At 43.2% G+C, this 20,520-nt stretch overlaps 1 protein-coding gene across 5 annotated transcripts in view; it reads right to left on the bottom strand.

Annotated features, from left to right (window-relative positions):
* The window catches only part of cux1b (cut-like homeobox 1b), a 65,142-nt gene that overhangs the window by 5,389 nt on the left and 39,233 nt on the right, over window positions 1-20,520 (bottom strand). For 2 of the 5 annotated variants that reach the window (XM_031296606.2, XM_036001541.1), the window contains exons 9-23: window positions 18,929-18,977; window positions 16,541-16,645; window positions 15,827-16,015; window positions 15,497-15,555; window positions 15,105-15,147; window positions 14,877-14,973; window positions 12,710-13,510; window positions 11,895-11,978; window positions 11,295-11,396; window positions 10,615-11,177; window positions 10,333-10,474; window positions 9,415-9,705; window positions 9,086-9,274; window positions 6,374-6,638; window positions 18-5,953 (exon numbers count right to left, since the gene is read on the bottom strand). In XM_031296606.2, coding sequence (XP_031152466.1) covers window positions 5,449-5,953; window positions 6,374-6,638; window positions 9,086-9,274; window positions 9,415-9,705; window positions 10,333-10,474; window positions 10,615-11,177; window positions 11,295-11,396; window positions 11,895-11,978; window positions 12,710-13,510; window positions 14,877-14,973; window positions 15,105-15,147; window positions 15,497-15,555; window positions 15,827-16,015; window positions 16,541-16,645; window positions 18,929-18,977 — 3,484 coding nt within the window. In that variant the 3' untranslated portion in view covers window positions 18-5,448. Of the gene's footprint in view, window positions 1-17; window positions 5,954-6,373; window positions 6,639-9,085; window positions 9,275-9,414; window positions 9,706-10,332; window positions 10,475-10,614; window positions 11,178-11,294; window positions 11,397-11,894; window positions 11,979-12,709; window positions 13,511-14,876; window positions 14,974-15,104; window positions 15,148-15,496; window positions 15,556-15,826; window positions 16,016-16,540; window positions 16,646-18,928; window positions 18,978-20,520 lie in introns of those variants that run through there. The other 3 variants (XM_031296607.2, XM_031296608.2, XM_031296609.2) reach the window with 3 other exon arrangements.

Raw genomic sequence — 20,520 nt, 5'->3', positions numbered from 1 at the left:
CCACAGCACACTTTTAGTATTTGTATAAAAGAGATTTACTTCAATTATCACACCTAGGGTGCATGTGAATAATAATGATGATGATGAATCAAATGTCAATCATAACAAATACATTGTGAACGTTTCATACAGTGATATTGCTTTTCAATGTTGTAGAAGGGACTGTTTTACAGTGCTGAGAACAAACAACATGATACGTTTAGTAAATAGAAAGATAAAGAAACAATGATACATGAGGAAAAACGAAAGGGAGGGAGACCCCAAAAGGAGAAAAAAAGCATCTCAGGAGTGACAGAAGTGCTAGGGAAACCACTTTCAAAAAAACATCTTAACCATCCCTTTACAGTCATGCAGCCTTTTGTACTACAACACACATGTACGCGCACACACACACTCACAAAATAAGCAGTGGGAGAAGTTATGAGAATTATTACTTCCACGTTGTTGATGACAAGGTTGGAAAAATCATCTAAAAACACTCTGAACTCGCTAAAGCCTCAACAAGCATCTTAAAGCTTTCCAAAAGGATGGGGGGGTGGGGGTGGGGGGGTCATTTGGTTGTCAGACTACACTGTGGTTTAAGCTATGGGTGAACTGAAGCGACGACACAAGGTAGCAACATTCAGAAAACTGTCAGCAACCTTTCAACAGAAGTGGATATCTACTACACTATTTGGCTTTTTGCTTCCTCTTTTAAGTCTTGTGAGCGTTCACTGAAGTGTTTATCGCTCCAGAGTTGATCTCTGGGTGTTAAAAATTGTACAGTTAAGCGTGAAATAACTGAAGAGATAAGAGGAAATGGTTAAGACTTAAAAATGAGCTGGAGCCACTGTGAGAGCGGTAAAAAAAAAACATAAAAGCACGCAAGTGGAGTTTTTTTTTTTTTTTTTTCTTTTTTTCTTCTCTCCAAAGGATGAGTGTATTGTGCTGTATTATGTGTGTATGTATTACTGAGTGTGCTATGCGTACAGCACCACTGATTCGGAAAGTGTTGTCTTACAAAACCAACTTCATAAGATATATTCTAAAAGTATTACAAAAAACATCTGAGGTTTTTCCTTTCTTTCTTTCTCTTTTTTTTTTTTTCCTGAATATGGTGACCAGTGCTGCTGTTCGGGCTTCCATTACAACTAATATGTCAAATGAATAACCACTACTTCAACAGATCATACAGTAAAGCTTTACGACTTCAGAAAACATATGATATACAGCATCTGTTACACCTTTACAATGTTATTCAACAGTGTATAGAATCATCTGATTTAAATTTGTAGAAAAATATCTGTGGATCATGGAAAAGTCCTGAATCGTCCCTTCTCTCCTCCTGCCTTCAAAACAAAAGCATACCGTGACAATAGTGACTCAAAAGCTACTTGATTGACTGTATTTACACATCTCTTTTCCAAATAACCATTAGAATTGGCACACGTCATTATCAATACCTGTAGTGCCATTATTAATGTCACAGCAAACCTGACACAAACAGAAAAATACAAAATGCCCTATGAATAAATTCAGTGTTATTACAGTGTACGCTGTTTCTGCATGCTTCCTCCTTCATTCAATGCTCTGGCCTTTTGCTGCTAATTAAGGTTATGTACAACGTATGAAATGCATTGTGGGAAAACAACCGTCTGAAATGAGACCCGGACCGTTATGTGTCTGCAGGTCGGTCATAAGAATACACACGCTCGTTTCCTTCTCCTTTTACTCTTTCACTGCACTCCAGGAATTATATACAACCCTCTCCAGAGAGCTGAGAAAAGTCGACTTTTAAGTACCAATATGAAGTGTATGAGAAATTAATCTGGGTCAAGATGTGGGATATATTACGAACACATTGGGTGAAATCATCTACATCTAATGACATCACTAGTTTGGTGCCCTGCTTGGCAGTTAAAGGCACAAATCTGATGATCTCACATGGTTTAGGTGAGTTGATGGATCTGGATATAAAATGGCAAATGGGTTAAGTGCTTATATACTTTACAGTAGCTATTCATCCCCATTAAACATACCATGGTTGTCCAGTCTAAGCAGTCCAACAGAAGGCATTATAAGCCTTCAGTACTCTGCAGAAGACAGATGTTTCACATCAGTCGTCCACAGGAAGCGCCAATATTTGAGAATTTTTTTTTACAATTATTCGATACACTGGCAAATCCAATTTTAACTAATGCATCTTAATGCAGTGCAATGGGGTTATCAGTATCTTTTGACAGGCTGCCAATATATCTGGATGTACATTCTGGGAAAGGGGAGGCTTAAGGATGGACTGAGATTTTTGGATAGAAACCAAAACAGGTGTTTACTCATAATATCTACAACTGTACAGGACAATGGCCATTTCTGTCACACAGTTTAGTTTGAAATAAGAAGCTACTGTATAAGAATACAGTTTATCGTGTAGAAAACATGGGCACAGCTATCTTATGTTTAAATTTTAGTGTTAGGATGCAGAGAAGAGTCTGTGCTTGGTTCACAACCACTTTAAAAAAGGCATACATTTCCCAGGATCCCGGGATCGTACTCTGTTGTAGTGTTTACAGACCCTGTCCCAACTAAGTCTTCAAAAAAGATGTTAATAAGTGCATTTTTTTGACGGACTGCAATATAAGTTCTGCATAATCATAGGCTGGCTATCTGTTCAATCTGGCGTAGCACCCCTGCTAGCTGGTACACTTCTCTAATCTCAATTTGGCAGATATGACCTCTTTCGAGTTAACTTGTGTTTTCAAGTTTAGGTAATTTCATTTGACCTATTTGACAAAGTGTATATGTTTGGACCTGTAAATTATGTTAATGTGATTACAGAGTGGGCGAACTCTATCTAAAGAAAGCTGCATGCCCTGGCGAGCGTTAGTGTTGGGCTTGCCCAAGAAACAGCCAAAAATATTATCGGAGGACAGAAAACAGGAAAAGAGATATGCCATCATATATTCACTGATCTTGATATGTCCTTTGATTCTAGCTAGCAATTTAAGAGCATAACTGTTGTGGTAAAAGCATAATGCTTATGGGAGCATGAACTGTAGCAAACACATTTTTTCAAAGCTATTGAAATGACACTAAACTTTAGGATTCATGAATATACAAACAAATGAGAACTAGTACATCTTTGTAAATATTAACCAATACTGCCGGCAGTCTATACGTCTAATAAAAATGTTACTTGCCCTCAGGAACAGTATAATCCCTTAAAAAATAAACAACTCAAATGATAAGACATTAAATGAAAAATACAGCACCTATAAATAAGCAGAATAAAAACCAAACTATAAATGCAAAATAGCAATAAAACCAAGCTACAGTAAATCATAGTATTACACTACTTTGTGAGAAGATTAATGTAATGGTAACGCATCAAACAGCTTAAAGAAGGGTGTCAGTTGTGCACTAGTAGTGTGTGCAAGTAGATACGAAATATGACCCCACTCATTGGAAACACTGAACACTCCTCAATCGCACGCACTTGTGCACACGCATGTATTGACAGGCATGTGTGTACATGCACCCACGCAAACGCGTGCACACACACACACACACACACACACACACACACACACACACACACACACACAAAGGGGAGGCAGTAGGCTGACAGGCACTGAGGGCTTGTGTGGGACAGGGAGGAGGTGATATGCCTTATAATTTGTAGTGTATACAGTAGAATTCAATGCAAAACATCCCTGGATACAGGATAGACTGGAGGAGAGTGGTAACTACTCAAACCAGGGTTGGGGTGAATTCACTTTGACGGCAATCAACAAAAAGTACAGATTTATCAAGTACTCTACGTTGCGATTTATTCGCTAAAACACATTTTTTTCCAGTCAGGAATTTCATTGTTCATAATCTACTTCTTAAATTTAATTCTGAGTGAATTGACCTCGACCCTGACTTACATGCAGGCAAATACCAATGCACACAAGACGCACGCATGCACACACACACACACACACACACACACACACACACACACACACTCTTCCTGATTTGGCCTATAAAAAGATGTGTGTTTGTGAACAGAGAAAATATGTCGGTGGTGCAGACACACTCGCACACCCAGCAGGTCCAGTGCTGGATAAAAGCTGTGACGTGCACAACCTAAAACAACAAGAGACACGTATAGTATCACCATGTCAGACAGCTACAGTACTACGTGAATTCATTGTATCGTATTTCAACAACGCAAAATTATTCCATTGTAATTGTTTTTTTCTTTTTTAAAACAGCAACTTGTTATTCTCTTATTTTCGGTTCTTATTTTGTACTAATTAAAATGTTTCCTAAAATTCCCTATTTTGTACTCTTTAGAGTCAATAGACTGTGCAATCTCTTATTGGCAACCAAATTGCAATATCAAAAAAAAGAGATCATCCTTCATCCTTAAAAGAAGGGTTTGAGGAGGCAAAAACAGGGTTCCCTCCATCCTTCCTCTTCAGATGAGTGCGTGTGTTTGGGAGGAATTAGAGATCCTTCTGGCCATCACATGGCTGTCAGCAGGATAGGATATGGGACACAACGGGTCAAAGTTCATCTCTCTTACATCAGTAACCATGGCAGCTCAGCCGGCAGGCCTTCCACTACCCTCTTAAGAGTGTAGGAGTGAGATTAAAAAGAAAACATGCTGCCATTGAGAAGAGAACACACACACTTACACACCATTTTTGGGTGTGTATACACACACACAAACAAACCGGTGCACACTGACACAACCCCTAACATACACGCACGCACACACACACACGCACGCACGCACACACACACACACACACACACACACACACACACGCAGTGAGTGAAAAAGGCAAAGGGTTTGTAACAGTCACTCTACAGTGTGAAAAATGAGGCGTCTCACTGAGTGAGGGGAGGTTTGTGGACACTTGGGAGGTGAGAAGAAGAGCGGAAAAAATCTCCTTTAAGAAAGTGAGAGTTCTTGTAAGAGAGTTCCTGTCTCTATCTATCATCTATCAGTGTCTATCACTGTGACAGCTGCTGTGTCAGGCCTTGCCTGTGTTACGGAGTCCAGGTTTCAACCCCAGCTGTGGGTCAGACCCCAGCTCAGGACTAACCAGTCTGGTGCACCAGTGGCTGGTGATTGGGGGAGGTACAGCAGGGCCGGAGGCCAGCAGGACGGCTAAGTGCTTTTCTCAGTACAAAAACAAAACTCAGTTTTAAAAAAAAAAAAAACAAAAAAAAAAAACCGAGAGACACATAAGTTCTCTTATTTTTGTTCTTCTAGGTATTCAGTTAATCTTCTTTTTAAGGGTTTTGCCAACCACTCTTTGTTTCTTTCCTCTTTTCGGAAAGCTTTTATGTAATAAAAATGGCTGCTGAGCTTGACTTTGGCTGTGTCCACTCTCCAACTGGAACAGAGCAGGAGGGGTCCAAGGTTAGAGGTTGTGAGGTTATGAAACAAGAGGGATGAAGGATGGTCAGGGGGAGCTAGAACTCCCACTCTGAGGGATCCTCTTTGCTAGCAGCCTTCTCCAGCCTGTGGATGATGTTATTGAGATTGGCTGCTTTCTTCTTGCGCAGATTGTTGTCCCTGGGGTTTCTGGCAGGGCCAGAGGCTGGGATGTTAGTACTAGAGGCAGAGCTACTGGAGGATGCCTCTGTGAGGCTGAAGAGCCCTAGTCCACCCTGTCCACAGCTGGACCCCGGCCCGGCAAAGCCTGAGGTGGTGCAGTCTAGCTGGTCAGGGGAGTTATTAGAGCCCCCTGCCTCAGACTCGACCTCCATGTCGTCTTTGCATGCTCCTCTGTGATCCTCCAGGCCAATGCCCACTCCTTGGCGTGTCTCCACTGTGCCCTCAGATTCTGTCCCATCACAGCTGTCCCCCTCTCCTGATTTGGACCCGCGAAGGGAAGGGGAGCCCCCCTCACTGCCAGGCCCTAACCCTCCAGCTGCCTGGATCTCCTCTATGAAGAGCTCTCGTCGGATACGTGACCTAGGAGAGACACATGAGTTCAGTCACGCTACTCAAATCATGAAATTCAATTTGTCAGACGCAACACATCTTACATTTGACTTATATCAAAATATTGTACGAGTGCACGGATATTCTTTTATGAGAACAGGGCAGCAACAAAAGCCCATTTATTTAACAATACAACATGATCTATTACAAGCATACACATGTAGTCAAATGCAAAAACCTTTCTAGAAAACTCACTTCTACACAGATAAGGTTATGAACTGCAAACCTAGAAATTAATTTTTATAAAAACAAATAAAAAAAAATACTGCTTTATGGAAATGGAATTAGATTTGCTTTAATTATATCTAATGCCCCTTGAAGAATAGCTTGTGATACAAACACTAGACAGAAATGGGTTAACATTTAAGTGTGTCTTTTCCAAATGCTGACCTATAATTATGGAACCAGTTGATGACAGTACTGGTCTTCAGGTTGAGCTGGGAGGCCAGCTCCTCAATGGTTTTGGGGGAGGGATAGGGCTTCTGCTGGTAGGCCCTTTTCAGGGCCTCCTTCTCCTCGGGGCCCAACACCACCCTGGCCTTCTTCAAGTGCTGCTGTCCCGGGCTCTGCGAGCCCTGGATGTAATCCGGCCCCACTAAACCCACGTCGACAGAATGGCTATCACTCAAGGAGCTTAGCCGCCTCTTCATGTAAGCTGAACAGTGACACAAAACGAGAAGGGGAAATCAGTACCTCAGAAAATACATTTATATCATTAATAAATATGGGGAATATCAGCAGTAGTTAAAGAGGCTGGTTATCTTTGTCGATGAGCATGACCTTTGACAAGCAATCTTCACGTTAAGTACAACTATAGTGGATCAACCTAGTTCTAGAGAATTATTAATTAGTTATTAGTTAATTAGTGGACTACTCGATTAGTATATCATCAGAAAATCAAACCACTTCCACTTTTTCTCAAATATGATTATTTGCTTGTTGTTTTTTTCTCTTCTATGAAAGTAAACTGAATATTTTTTGAGTTTGGGACTGTTGTCCCGACACAAGATATTTGAAGGTGTCACACTGGATTTTATAGACCAAACAATTAAATCAACAACATAATCAGTAGATTCATGAACAGTGTAAAAAAATCATTAGTTGCAGCCCTCCACTGATCTATATTGTTAGGGCTGTTTTGGAATATTTTGCAATTGTAATGGCATTTTCAAAGAAAAGATTTCTATATTTTCAAACAGCGTTAAACACACTGGCCCTCATTTATGAAACGTACGTATGGCCTAAAACAGGCGTAGGACGGGCGTACGCCGATTCCTACGCAAAGCAAGGCATTTATCGATTTGAACGTGAGGGTAGGCTGCGATAAAATCTCACGTCTGGTCTAAACTCGTGTACGCACGTTTTCGAGTCAGTGTGGACTTGCGGTGCAGCATATAATCAGTTTAACAGGAGAAGGAGAAGTCATCAGTTGATCACTTATCAGCAATGGCAGATCTGGCTCTTTTAGAAGACCTCTATTCGTTTATTTAAATATAAGTGCACCTACATGTAGGCCTAAGAGATTGCAATATAAGCCTGTATATTACTAGGACTATAGCATACACAACACTTGACCACATCAGTGATCTCTTTCCATTCCGCATTCTATCTACAGCCTTTAATACCAGTTTTCAGGCTGACAAATAGTACACACGTTAGTGCAAATGAACCTGAGATATCAGGGTTTCAATCTCCACCTCTGAAAAGTACCGCTTCTCAGCAGGATTACATCTCGCCATGTCGTAAATTGGAGGGGCGAGGCCTCAAAACCGAGAATATATAGGGGCGTGATATTTAAATTACGATCGTTTCCAGCCGCTGCATTTATCAATGTACGACCATCCTTACGCTCTGATTGGTGCGATATGAACGTTTCATGAATCACACGTGAAGCCTGTTGTAAGATGATTTCTGCGCTCATATCTGCGCTGGTTTCTACGTTAGGTTGATAAATGAGGGCCAATGTCCTCGGACACTGTTCTAAAAACTAATCCGGCCATCCTCTTCTACGGCCACTAGGTGGTGCTATCGCCATTCTCAGGAACTTTAACAATAAATGCATCTCTTCCATTTTAAAGCAAACAAGCAGCACCATTCACTCGGGGCACCAGCAGCTGAAAATGAACAGCTCATGGCAGCTTTACATGAGGTTGACATTTTCTCAACCCCAATACACCCTGCCAGATATATTAGTGTTGCAGGAAGAAAAAAAACCTCAGAGCAAGGTTAGACCACTCTGAAAGTTGTGCGCTGCCTTGCAGGCTTGTACCGCAAGGGTGAGAGGTCAAATATGGTTACTGTAGACTAGGTCCATGTCTTTCCTCTGGGCTCTGCTGTCGGCCAGGACTATTCCCCGTTGCTATTTGGATGCATTACTTTGGGGTCAATAATCTGAAACAAAGTTGAATGGAGAGTAACCCCACCCGTCCAGACCCCAAATAACACTGGTGTAAGGTCAGTTTTGTTTTTTGCCCTTGTGCGTAGCCTGAGATATCAGGAGGGTAAACAGATCCCGGATGCTTGTGCCTACTGGCAGGTTCAAAGATGCGTATCCCTTCTCTACAGAGAGAGCTTCAAGTGGGCAGTCAGGGGTCACTGTGAGGCAGCAGGGAGGGTGAGGCCTCTTGGATCAGATCCTCAGATTCTCAAACGCATCATGCAAACAGAAGGGACCAAAGAATGATGGAGTGGGCTATGGGCTAACAAATGATAAAAAAAATACGAGCTTATAGACACTGGTGATTATTATGATGACGATGATGATGAAGAGGAGTGCTGATGACTGTTAGTAAGCAAGCCCCCGGCAGTCCCCTAGCTGTCACATCTAATACAGTATGTGATGTCTGCAGTCCTGATTGGTACTGACATCACACCAAGATGACTGTGATCTGCACAACATGCTCTGCTGTCCTGCACAAAGGATATTGTGTGTGCAGATGTGCATGTGTAATTCAAAGGCTGCTGCTAGTGGGGTTTTTTTTGTGAATGCATTTATAAAGTAAAGGCCTACTTAAGCAGAGTCTTTTGCTCATTACTTGGGAAGGCCTGCTGCTCTATATGGAGTGTGCATTTGTTTCTCGTCATTGAGCTTTTACTACACACCTTTCTTCTCCAGGCGTTTCATGTCCATGAGTTTCTCCACACTGTGTGGGTCCTGAAGCCAGAGCTGCATGCGGACGAAGGGCTCTCTGCCCTTCAGGCTGAGCTTGTGCCAGGGTTTGGGCCTGGCCAGCAGGTCTGAGACAGAACCCTGAGTCAGACCCAGGATAGTCTCCCCAAACAGACGCTGGCCTGGTTTGGCGAGAGAGAGCGGAAATGAAATGGTCATTTCAGAGAACTGATTGAAAGGCTGAAAAATTCATCATTGGGGAGGGCAGGGGAAAGAGAAAGACCAACTAAACCGCACAGAGAGTACCTCCTGTGTTTCTTACCAAGGTTATTATCCGTCAGCACCTCTTTAACCTTCTTGGTGATGGCGTAAGTATCAAGCTCAGGGGACATTGCGACCATTTCCTGGATGCTGAGACCCGAATGACCAGGAAGAGGCAGCGGGGTACCGGGCTGAGACTCCCCGCCTGAGGGATCCTCAGAAGCAGGTTTGAGACTGGAGGACTGTGAGGCGAGTGGATCCCCTGCGAGACCGTTGACAGACTCCTCAGCTGAACTGAGGGGTGACTCTGGAGCAGGGCTGCAGCTTGCTGATGTCTTGGGAGTACCCTCTGCTTGAGGAGAACAAACAGGGTGAGAACTATTAGAAGACATGTTACCATGTAAGAAAACAGTTTCATCTCCTCTTCCTGCTGGGTTCGGGAGGGACTTCAGTCATACTACATCAACTAATTTAATTCCTGTTAAACAAACAGCAAAGGTGCTTAAGTTTTCAGTTTGAAGCGTTTTTGGCTTCCTCCTCCTATTCCTTCATCTCCCTGTCTCTGTCTGTGTAGCACTGCTGTGCAGCTCAGCAGGCTGGAAGAGAGCAGTCATGAGGAGCTGTCAGTGTACATTAGCTGCTGTTTACACCCCCAGAGAGTAAGAGAGACATGCACACACACACACACAGACCTGCCATCTGGCGCTGCAACACTAACTTGTCTATGACATGACAAACCAGCAGCTTGCTGGCTGACACAGCCATAGCACTGAGGATGGGGGGATGGTGGGAGGAGGAGGGACGGAGGGTGGAAGGAGGGGGGGGCACTAGCCACACTAGCCACTAGCTCTAATCAGGCTTTCAGAGCAATGCTCTAGCCCAAAGAGCCTGGTTTTTGTGAATCTAAATACTCTATGTGCTGGTGTGTGTGTGTGTGTGTGTGTGTGTGTGTGTGTGTGTGTGTGTGTGTGTTGTTTACCTTGATTCTGAGCTTGCTGGATGTGTGTGTTTTGCCCCTGGTCTCCATTGAGCCACGGCTGCATGCGGAGGTATGGCTCTCTGCTCCTCTGGTTCAACTTGTTCCACGGTTTGTGTCGAGACAAACTGTCACTCAATATTCCCTGAAAACACACAGACGGAGCATGGTTCAGACAACAAACCACTGCAGAGTGAAAGTGGAGTAAAAAAAACCCCAAAAAAACAGAGTAGGGCAGAAGAAGCACAGACACAAGCTTTTGTTGTTGTTGTCGTCTCGCCTTACCTCTTTGGAGTCCTCCTGGTTGTGGTTCTCCTCTCCTGTCTGGCTGGATATGGCCCTGCGGGGGTCTGTATGCATGTTGCTCCACCACTGCTCTCTCCAGTAACCCACTCCTCCAGAACTTCCAGAGCGGGCCGAACCCTCAGAGCTCCGACCCAGCCTGAGAGCTCCATCAATAGACATGTCGATCCCTGAAGAAGCCCTGCCTTCTCTCTTTACGCTGGAGCTGAAGTCCAGGATTGGAGACGGGGATGAGGGGGAGGACAAGAGGGAGCTGCTGGGCTTCTTGAGAGAGAGTGACAGGGGGTTGTAAGGGGGAAGGGGAGCGGTGAGCGAGGAGCTCAGGAAGTCCCTCTGAGATAGTGATGCAGAGGAGGAAGACGAAGATGAGGCTTTGAGGATGGGCTCCAGTGCAGTCTGTTGGGCCTCCATCTCTCTGCGAGCTTGCTCTAGGATGGAGCGGATAGCCTCATCTGATCCGCTGCCACCGCCTCCTATTCCGCCTCCGCCTCCGATTCCGCCGCCTCCTTTCAGTCCTGTATATGATGGTTGAGCATGGGACAAGTCTGTCGAAGGAGGAGAAAAAGAGTAGTCGTGAGACACACCGACAAACAATCACAGCCACAATGTACCATCTTAGATGCTTCAAGCCCTCTGGAGATTAGAAGAAAACTACGACTCACCAGCTTTCTGCACCTGCAGCTCTCTTTTGGCCTGCTCCAGAATGGACTTGATAGCCTCATCTGAACCAGCCTCTGGGGTGCGGACGCGGGCAGTAATGTTACCTGGAAGTAGAGGAAGAGGGAATGGGAGGAGATGAAAAATCTTGTCAGATTAAGAAGCAGAGATAACCCACTACAGAGCGGGTGAGGAGAACAATAACATAGCTTATAAGAAGAACATCAAATAATTACACCATAACACAGCACAAAGAAAGACATCCCCACCACTGAGCTACAAGGCAACTACACTGGAGGGATTGTCATAATTTCTCTGGTTCCCTTTGGAGCTCACACATGCACACGTGCTACAGGGTTCATACAGTAAATGCTCCCCACAGAATAACAATTACCAATAAAATTCCTAAATACACATGCTGGCTTCTCCTTTGACGCAAGCCACTGGAACTGTGCGGTTGCCTTCAAGGCACATGTATATCTGTATGCCTGCCCGCAAGTTAATAAATGCCAACTCACACGCACACACAATAGATACAGTTCAACCCAACACAAACATGCCACACAGACAGAACGTGCTAAAATCTCTGTGTGAAGGGGACAGACCTGTGTGTGAAGCTGTATTGGAGAGGGCTTTCCGCTTCGGAACATCCTGAAACACTCGGCTAAGCTGGGGCTGGCCTGAGCCCTCTGTTAAAAACAATATACCACACACTTTGTTACAGCACTGGTGTGTTTTTCTTTTCTTTTACAGCTAGACTATATGGTGCCCTATAATGATCTGCAAATATATGGAATGTGTGGATACTTCCATCCAGTGCACATTATAGTACCATAAATGCATTGATCTTCACCATCTGTGTCCCCAGCAGGAATCAAACCTCTACCTCTAACAGGAATATTAAACTACTGCACTAAAGGATACATTATTTAATAGGAAGTATTAAACAGGGGCAAATTAACTGCAGCCTTATTTTTTTTAAAACAGACTTCTGCTAGGACTAGGGTGGTTATATTTTTGTGTACTACGGAGACCACCTTCAATCAGAAATGTCCTGATGCGTTAACAAAAGCAGGCCCAGGCTAATCGAATCTACCCGTAGTTAACAGTACCCCTGCCTTCCTCCTAGTTCCCACCGATCAATACTATTGATGTGTGAAAGGTTTCTGTATTGACCACGATAGCTAGGAGGCTCTTGGGATCAGTGTGTGACTAGGAACTCACTCAAAACACACAGGTGAGGCACAGGATGGGAGTAAGGAAAGAGAAAGAAAAATAAAAAGCTAGTCCATATTGACAAGCTAATCAATGGCTCTGTGCAGGCCTGTACACATGCAAGACACACACACACACACACACACACACACACACACGCTCTCTCTCACGCACGCACAGACACATTAAAGACACACAGACTCACCTCTCTGTCGTCCCTGGATGCTGCGCAGTGCGAGGATGTTCTGCTCATCGGCGAGGAACTGCCTCATCTTGTGGAAGGGCTCCTTCCCCCGGATGGTTAGCTTGTTCCACGGCTTTGGTCTGGCCAGGATCTCACTGACCGAACCCTGGGACAGTCCCAGCACATAGTGGCCAAACACACGCTGGCCAATGTTGTGCTTTATCAGCTGCTCTTTCACCTGTCGGGCAATCTCTGCCGTGTCCATATCCTCCCCGTCCAAAATACTTCCTGTGGTGGCGTCAGAGTGGCTGGGTGACGGGGATGGGGCACTGCCAGCGGTGCTGCTCCCGTTAACAGGACCCATGTCTGGGCTGGCTGGAGGCGGCTGCGGGCTGCTTGCTGCCAGAGGGATGGCAGCTGACCCAGAGCCAGGGGTGGAGGTAGGGATGGAGCTGAGGGTTGGGGTGAAGGGGGTGAACAGCAGAGCCCCACTGGGGATTCCAGACGACTCCTGCAAGGCTTTGGAGTAAAAGGACTGAAGCAGCTGCCGCTGGATCAGGGAGTTCAAAGCCATCTTACCACCCACCAGAGGGAACACAGGGGAGTAGAAGTCCTGTCCAATGCCCGTAGGACTGAACGGGTGCGTTTCGCTGCTGCTGGTGGTGGTAGCAGTGTTGAGGTGGTCCGTATGGGTGCGAGACAGGGGGAGCTGGGAGGAGGAAGGAAGAGAGGGAGGGGGAGGAGGGGGCGAGGGAGAGGGGTCGTTGGGCATGGTCTCCTCCTTCGGTGTGGACTCTTCTGTCCCTTTTCTTCCAGCTGACCCTACAAGAAAGGTCAAACACACCATGCATTATGGGGGAGTCAACAAAAAAGGGGTTCCAAAAAGAGAGAGGAAAAAAAAAAAAAATAACAAAAGTTGAAAGTTATCTTAATCAAGTCTTTTCCAAATTAGTGAACTTTGTTTTCCTTTTTTGCCAACCCCCCCAGACAAAGTGCCCATGCATTTGTGATTTCAACCTTTCTTGTAAGCCACAGCCTGGAAGAAAAAAGGACAAACAAAACAATTGACACTGTGCCACTTAGGCAGATTAGCTTGGCCCAGGGCTCAGTCAGTCTCTCTCTCTCTCTCTCTCTCTCTCTTTGCAGGCAAAGTGGAAGTAACTGGACAGGGTAAAATGATCCTTAGATAGCAAATACACCATGCAAGTCCTCTTCCATGCTGCTGTTGCGGCGCGTTCCTAAACACTTCATTATTCCGTTGTAGATGCAGTATCATAGTCTTTAGTTCATAAAAAATACATCCAGGAAACAAATGGAGCAATAAAACTGAATTGAAAAACATTTTTTACGGCTGAACAGAAAACAGATGCATGTCACCAAAAAACAGAGACGGTACAGCTCTGCTGAGTAAAGGCCTCATTTCACTTCTTTCCTGAATAGTTGGACTAATGTCCATTCATACAGTCACCAAAACAAACAGATATAAACTATATTTCCTCAGTCTTGCAACTACTAGAATCCATCTGGATGGAAGTGCTGGGAGAAATATTATTCTAATGCATAACCATTGAGGCCGTTACATGATTGAGTAAGACAGTAAGCTCCCCTTACTGTGAATGTTAATCAATTCAAAGCTATTCAACTATTCAAGCCTAAAGCCATGACATTTCAAAGCCACAAACACTTTTGCAGAGGACAAGAGTCTTTATGTAGAGGCGAGAGTATGGTGTCCTCATTTTTGTGTACTGCAATTTTTTACTGTTCAGGTTGACCTCCTGCTGCGGTATTCAAAGACACCAGGTATGCATTTTCTTCCTCTACATGATGTGTGGGACTAAAGAAACAACATGTCTGTACTATGATATAATTTGCATTATTTTGCATACTGTGGACCCAATATTGCAAATCAATCCCAAAACATGAATAAATGGTTAAGTATTCTCAGAGAAAAAGAATCTACAGCCATACATACAGTATGTATGTACTAACCTGATGCAATGTCTTCATAGCCGTACCTGCACAGCCTTACCTGCTGCTGAACCCTCATCTAAGCTCCCATGAATACTGGACTCCACCTCTATCGGCATTCTTTCATTTTTGCTGGTCTGAGTGAAGGTTTTGCCAAGATAGCCTGGCCAGTGTTGATGAACCCAGCCCTTTCTATAAGCTTACATTCGGGCAGACTTACCGCTGAGCTCGGTGTTGGCAATGCGCAGAGCGGCGCTCTCAGACTGAAGACTACGGTTCCTCTCCAGCAACAGCACCTCCAGAGGTTTGGAGGAGTCCTGATGGAGGGGACAGGTGGAACGGAAATTAAAAATGAGACTCAAAATGTAACATTTTTCTTTCATCATGGACTTAATACCTATTATTACTGCAGCATTATGTGCCGATAGATTGTATCTGTCACTTTTACCTGCACAGAGTCAGATGTTCCAAACTCCATAGACTTGAGGATACTGAGGGGGGAGGGGGAAGAGAGAGAGAGAGAGAGAGAGAGAGAGAGAGAGAGATCAACAAAAATCCATATGAACTCTGTACTACACACATCTACAGTGTAACATGCTAGCTTTCCTATTTCTGTCTCTCTACAGATGAAGAAAGAATAGAGGGGAAGAGCGCGAGAGAGACAATATAAAGCTACAGACATACAAGCTTCACCTTCATTTGGGCACTCAATTGAGTTACACATCTTAAATGAGAGACGCATCTTGTTTAACATTGTTAAAGACATCAAAAGCAAGCAATAGATCTGTGATGGACACACACAAACACGCACGCACACACTCCTCTGTGTGTGCTCCTCACCTCAACTCCTTCTTCACCTCCTCATAGTCAGCTTGCTTCTGCAGTTTCTCCTCTAGTTCCTGTAGTTAAAGAGATGAAATTACATGAAAATGAATTAGATAATAAAAGCAAACCTTGGATCTGTAAATGGCATATACTTATTTCAGAGACGGAACTCTAGATAACAGAACAGAGAGAGTAAAAGTGTGAATATAGTTAAGAGGTGTGATCAGAATACACAACATAGCAGGAAAAAGACAAGAATACATAAATGGTCTTATGAGAAATGAATAGCTGAAATAGTTAGAAACTAACTTCAATCTAACGAAAAGCTGTATGTTCAGCTGGTACCTTGAGAACAGCAGTCTTGCTGCTGAGCTGCTGCTCCAGCTGTGTGATCTGGGAGCTGGTGGTCTCTCGGAGTTTGGTCAGGCTGGCCTGCAGTCTCTGGACGTCCTCCACCAGCTGGGCGGTCTCCCTTTCTTTGGCCCTGAGCTCCGCCTCCAGACTTGAGTGGGATGCCACCTCCGTCGGCTGTTCCTGAAAGACCAATAGAATGGCAGTTTAATCCAATGAGCTGAATAAAACCTATATGGAGTACTTTCAGATACATTCAGTTGATCACTGCAGCAATCAGTATTTCTATGGCAGACGGAAGCTGATCAATGTACTGATTATCGTTTCAAAACGCCTCCTCCATTAGATCAATAAAAAGAGGTAATCGATCAACCAATCACAACCACCTAACACTGAGGGATCAATTAAGCAGATACTTTGGTGTGGCAGTCTGTCTTTGACTAAGCCTCACCTCTGCAGTCTTTTGAACAGGTTAATCAATACACCAATCACTTATTGCCACCTTGGCAACCCTTCCTTGGAAATCAATTGTCAACAAATCAATGCATCATGCCTGACCTTAAATAACATCAGTGATCACAGTGATCCATAAATTGACGCTGTAATCAGCTGATCGCCTCTAGCATAAAAAGGCAGAGCAGATCTTTAGCCTATCAATACCTCTTTATCAGCCCTGCGGTAAAGCAGCGAAGCAGTGAAATGTGTTACCGTGTTGGGGTCGGCCTTGGCAGGGCTGCCGAGCTGCTGGGATTGGTTACTCAAGGACAGCTGCTCTCTGAGCGACTCCGTCTCTCTCTGGGCTGCTTCTGCTCGCTGGATGGAGACGAGGAAAAGTTCAACAAGTGGTCAAACATGATCAATCTAATGCTCAATTCATCGCTACTGTGTGATGTACTTTTTTTTCCACTGGCATACACACATTCCCTCAACTCGTCTCAATTTTCTGCTTGCCCCACAGAACCGTTGCAAACCTACTTAATACACGTAGATGGTGAGAGCAGACCGACAAGAGAATAGTAAGCCCAAGAAAGCAAAAGTTCTTCCTATAGTGCCATCATGCCTTACATTACATGTCATTTAGCTGACGCTTTTATCCAAAGAGACTTACAGTTGCTATATATGTCAGAGGATGCACGCCTCTGGAGCAACTATGGGTTAAGTGCCTTGCTCGGGGACACATTGGTTGATGTATGGCAGTGGGAATTGAACCCAGATCTCCCACACCAAAAGCATGTGTCATATCCACTGCGCCATCACCTGCCCCTTAATTAACGTACAATCCGTCTTGTGGCAGCAATTTAATGGTCGTCGGAGGATGATGATGTTGGTGATGAAACGGTACAATAATTATCTCAACACTTTTCTTCAGCTCGATAATCTTTATGCAAAGTATACGGCTGAATTTTACTACACTGCATTCCAAAAAGGAAATCAGATTAAAGTATTAAAGTTTTCAAATATACCTCTATCTTCTTCTACAAGCCGACCGTGTGTCTGTATGAAAAGGAAGTTGCCCCCTTCCAGCATAAACAAACACATACTGTACTACGGAGTGGCGAAGGGCAGAGAGGGCTGATGGTAGAGGGTGGATTTTTCCTTAATTGACAATATTAAATTTAGAGCTGGGAATTGAGATGATACCCGCTGCCTGCCTTATATTTATGGCCAAACTGCTATGCTCCAGTTGGGAATCATCTGCAACACTGGCCAACTTGCCATCATTAGAAGTTACAGGGAGCTGATTCCACAGTGTTCCTAATTGCAACCATATTGAGAGCGGTTATTGACTGGGTGGGAGTTGGACTGCTAGGCGCAAGAGAAAAATCCTGTTTTCCATTTTCTCCTTATAAAAGCGTATAAAAAGTCTGTGACTGAGCTGGAGGCCATGCTGTCAACCTCTGTAAACCTCAAATCACAAGTGTGAATAGTGTGTGTGTGTGTGTGTGTGTGTGTGTGTGTGTGTGTGTGTATGTGTATGTGTATGTGTGTGTGTGTGTGTGTATGTGTGTGTGTGTGTGTGTGTGTGTGTGTGTGGCATTATAGTTGGAGTGCTAACCTTTAGGCCAATATTAACATTACATGCCTGCCTATGCTACCCCTTTAGCCACAAATCATACTCTTGGGCTAATAATGAAAGTTAACAACAATGACATTAACAGATACCACGAGAATATTTACAACACAAGGGCAGAAGACGCGCTATGGGGGCTTATTTCAGCTGGGTGGGTTTAGTAGGTGTATAATAAACATGTAAAACAAACAGTAGCCCTCACAGTGATAAGCAAGTCATTATTTGTCAACGTAAGCCACATTTCATAGATTCTGAACATAAGAATATTTATATTTTAAAGGATAAAGTTGGTGATGTTCTTTTGTTTTTGGTATTCTAAACAACGTATAAAAAAGACCAAAACCAAGTGTGTTAGTCCATCTCTCAATACTTTCCAACTTTTCCCACCTCTCTCAGCCACAAGGCCTATTGTTCTTTAAGTAAATCTTATAGAGTCATGGATATAGAAAAAAAGCTAAATAATTCCCTAACAGCTGGGCACAAATGTTACTCAAACAGGAGTAAATAGTGCTTTTTTGTGGACTATTTTCAGCCGCGGATTAATACACATTTGGGGCTCTAGTGAATATTTACAGCAGCTGGATTGTGTATATGGGAACGACTCAAAATAAACTACAGATCCCATGTTTAACATGTCACCCAGTGCAACTTTGTGGCTCACTGATGGGTTGTTAACAGTTTTTGGACGACAATGGCACAGAGCAACAAGCTATATCAGGCTTTGTTTTTTTCAGCTTAAACAGACGATACTTATTAGTAGAATACATTCATTTTTGGTTTCGGTCTTTTCATGACATTTGTTGATGGCAAGATAAATATAGAATATCACTAGACTAGATCCTTTAAATCAAATGTACTTGCATCAGTACACATTTTCCTTCTGTGCCACATTTTCATTTTAACAACTTCAGTTTAAGAACTCAGTTGCTTATTGTATTTCAATAATTAATACTTGGAGTTTGGTGTGACGGACTATTTGGACAACGCTGTGTAAAAATGTTCAATTATGATGTTGAGCGGGTTACCTGATTGGCTCTTTCCAGGTCTGTCATCACCATCTCAATCTCATCGGCCCTGAGAAAGACATTGACTGTTACAGAGGACGTGACAGTGCTTTAAATAGACTCACGGAAATGCATCACACAAATAAAAACAAGGAATTGATAGATAGCTAGAAGATTGAATCCCAGAAAGAGAAGTACACTCTGCACACATTACGTGTGTGTGTGTGTGTGTGATTGTTCAGAGAGAACACATTTAGAGAATGCCAGTGCCGTGTCCATTAAGCTACGGTCTAAATTTCACCTTAATCCATTGATTGTGAACTCCATAACCCAAACAGCTTGTATGTGTGCAAGCATACATGTATTTAAGTGTGTGTGTGCGTATCTGTGTGTGGGTGTGCACATGTAAGCCCCTAAACCCAGGCCACACTAAAACAGAGGGATTACATTAATAGAGCTCTAAATCCTAATACAGCAGACTAATCTGCTATGAAGCTGTGTGATTGTGTCTGACTAATGGTCTGGATGGAGGCCATGGTTCACCTCTCACTTGCTAGAGGTCAGGCAGCAGGCATACATCTCCATAACACCACGTCTTTCTGGACTTTGGAAAAGTATTTTAATAACCCTCTTTTCATGATTGACGTGAATACCTGTCACTTTCCTGCAAACAATGACAGAGATGTGGAAGACAAAACAACACTGAACACAGAAACACAATGAATGGTAATTTTTATAGGACTTGCAAAAAAATAAAATAAAAAAGTTACACACTATGCCTTAATTAATTGCCTTAATATGATTACCATCTCTGTTAATTAGTTGTCATGGTGTGTGTGTGTGTGTGTGTGTGTGTGTGTGTGTGTGTGTGTGTGTGTGTGTGTGCGCCCCAAGATAGATTTTGAATACATTTTGCTTTACATCCCCATTTTGGGGAAGCCATGACAAACGAATGGATACAAATCTTCACAGAACGTGCTTTATTTTCTTAAATTAGAAAAAATAAGACTGACTTTGATTGGCAAGGCTGTCTCATTTGAGAAGTCCTGGAATCCCTTCCTGTCTTATGTCAATAGCACAAAATGTTTGATCTCTGTGCACTAAGTACTGCAATGAGTTGAGCCTGTGAGTGGGTTTTCTTTGTTTTTATTTGTCATTGTTACGGATTTATTTTTAATTGGTGCGTGTGTATGTTTACATGTGTGTGTGTATATATATATGTGTATACATGTATATATACATTTAGGATCTTCCAACTTAGATTTTTTTTTTTGATCCTATTTCTCTATTAGTTTATTTTATTTATTTTTAGTATTATTTATTTTATCTATTCTTTTCTATTTTATTTACCTGTTTATGTATTTATCCTTGTGCTCTCTTCCTCTATTAACCCATAATTTTTATTTATTTATTTTTTGTTTTTCTTTACTTTTCAACTATATGTCCCCATCTGTTGGGGCTAGGTGCCGGTGGGAGGGGGGGGTGGGGGGTTGGTATCTGTCCTGTGATATGTTGAATTTACATCTGCAATTACTATTGTATGGAACAGTATTGTTTGCCTGTTTGTTTTATAACTATGTAAAATCCAATAAACAGATTGTTCAAAAAAAAAA

Source organism: Sander lucioperca, chromosome 5 (genome assembly GCF_008315115.2).
Source record: "Sander lucioperca isolate FBNREF2018 chromosome 5, SLUC_FBN_1.2, whole genome shotgun sequence".
NCBI lineage: Eukaryota > Metazoa > Chordata > Actinopteri > Perciformes > Percidae > Sander > Sander lucioperca.
Note: the sequence above shows the minus strand (reverse complement) of the source record. Positions and strands in the feature narration are given on the sequence as shown.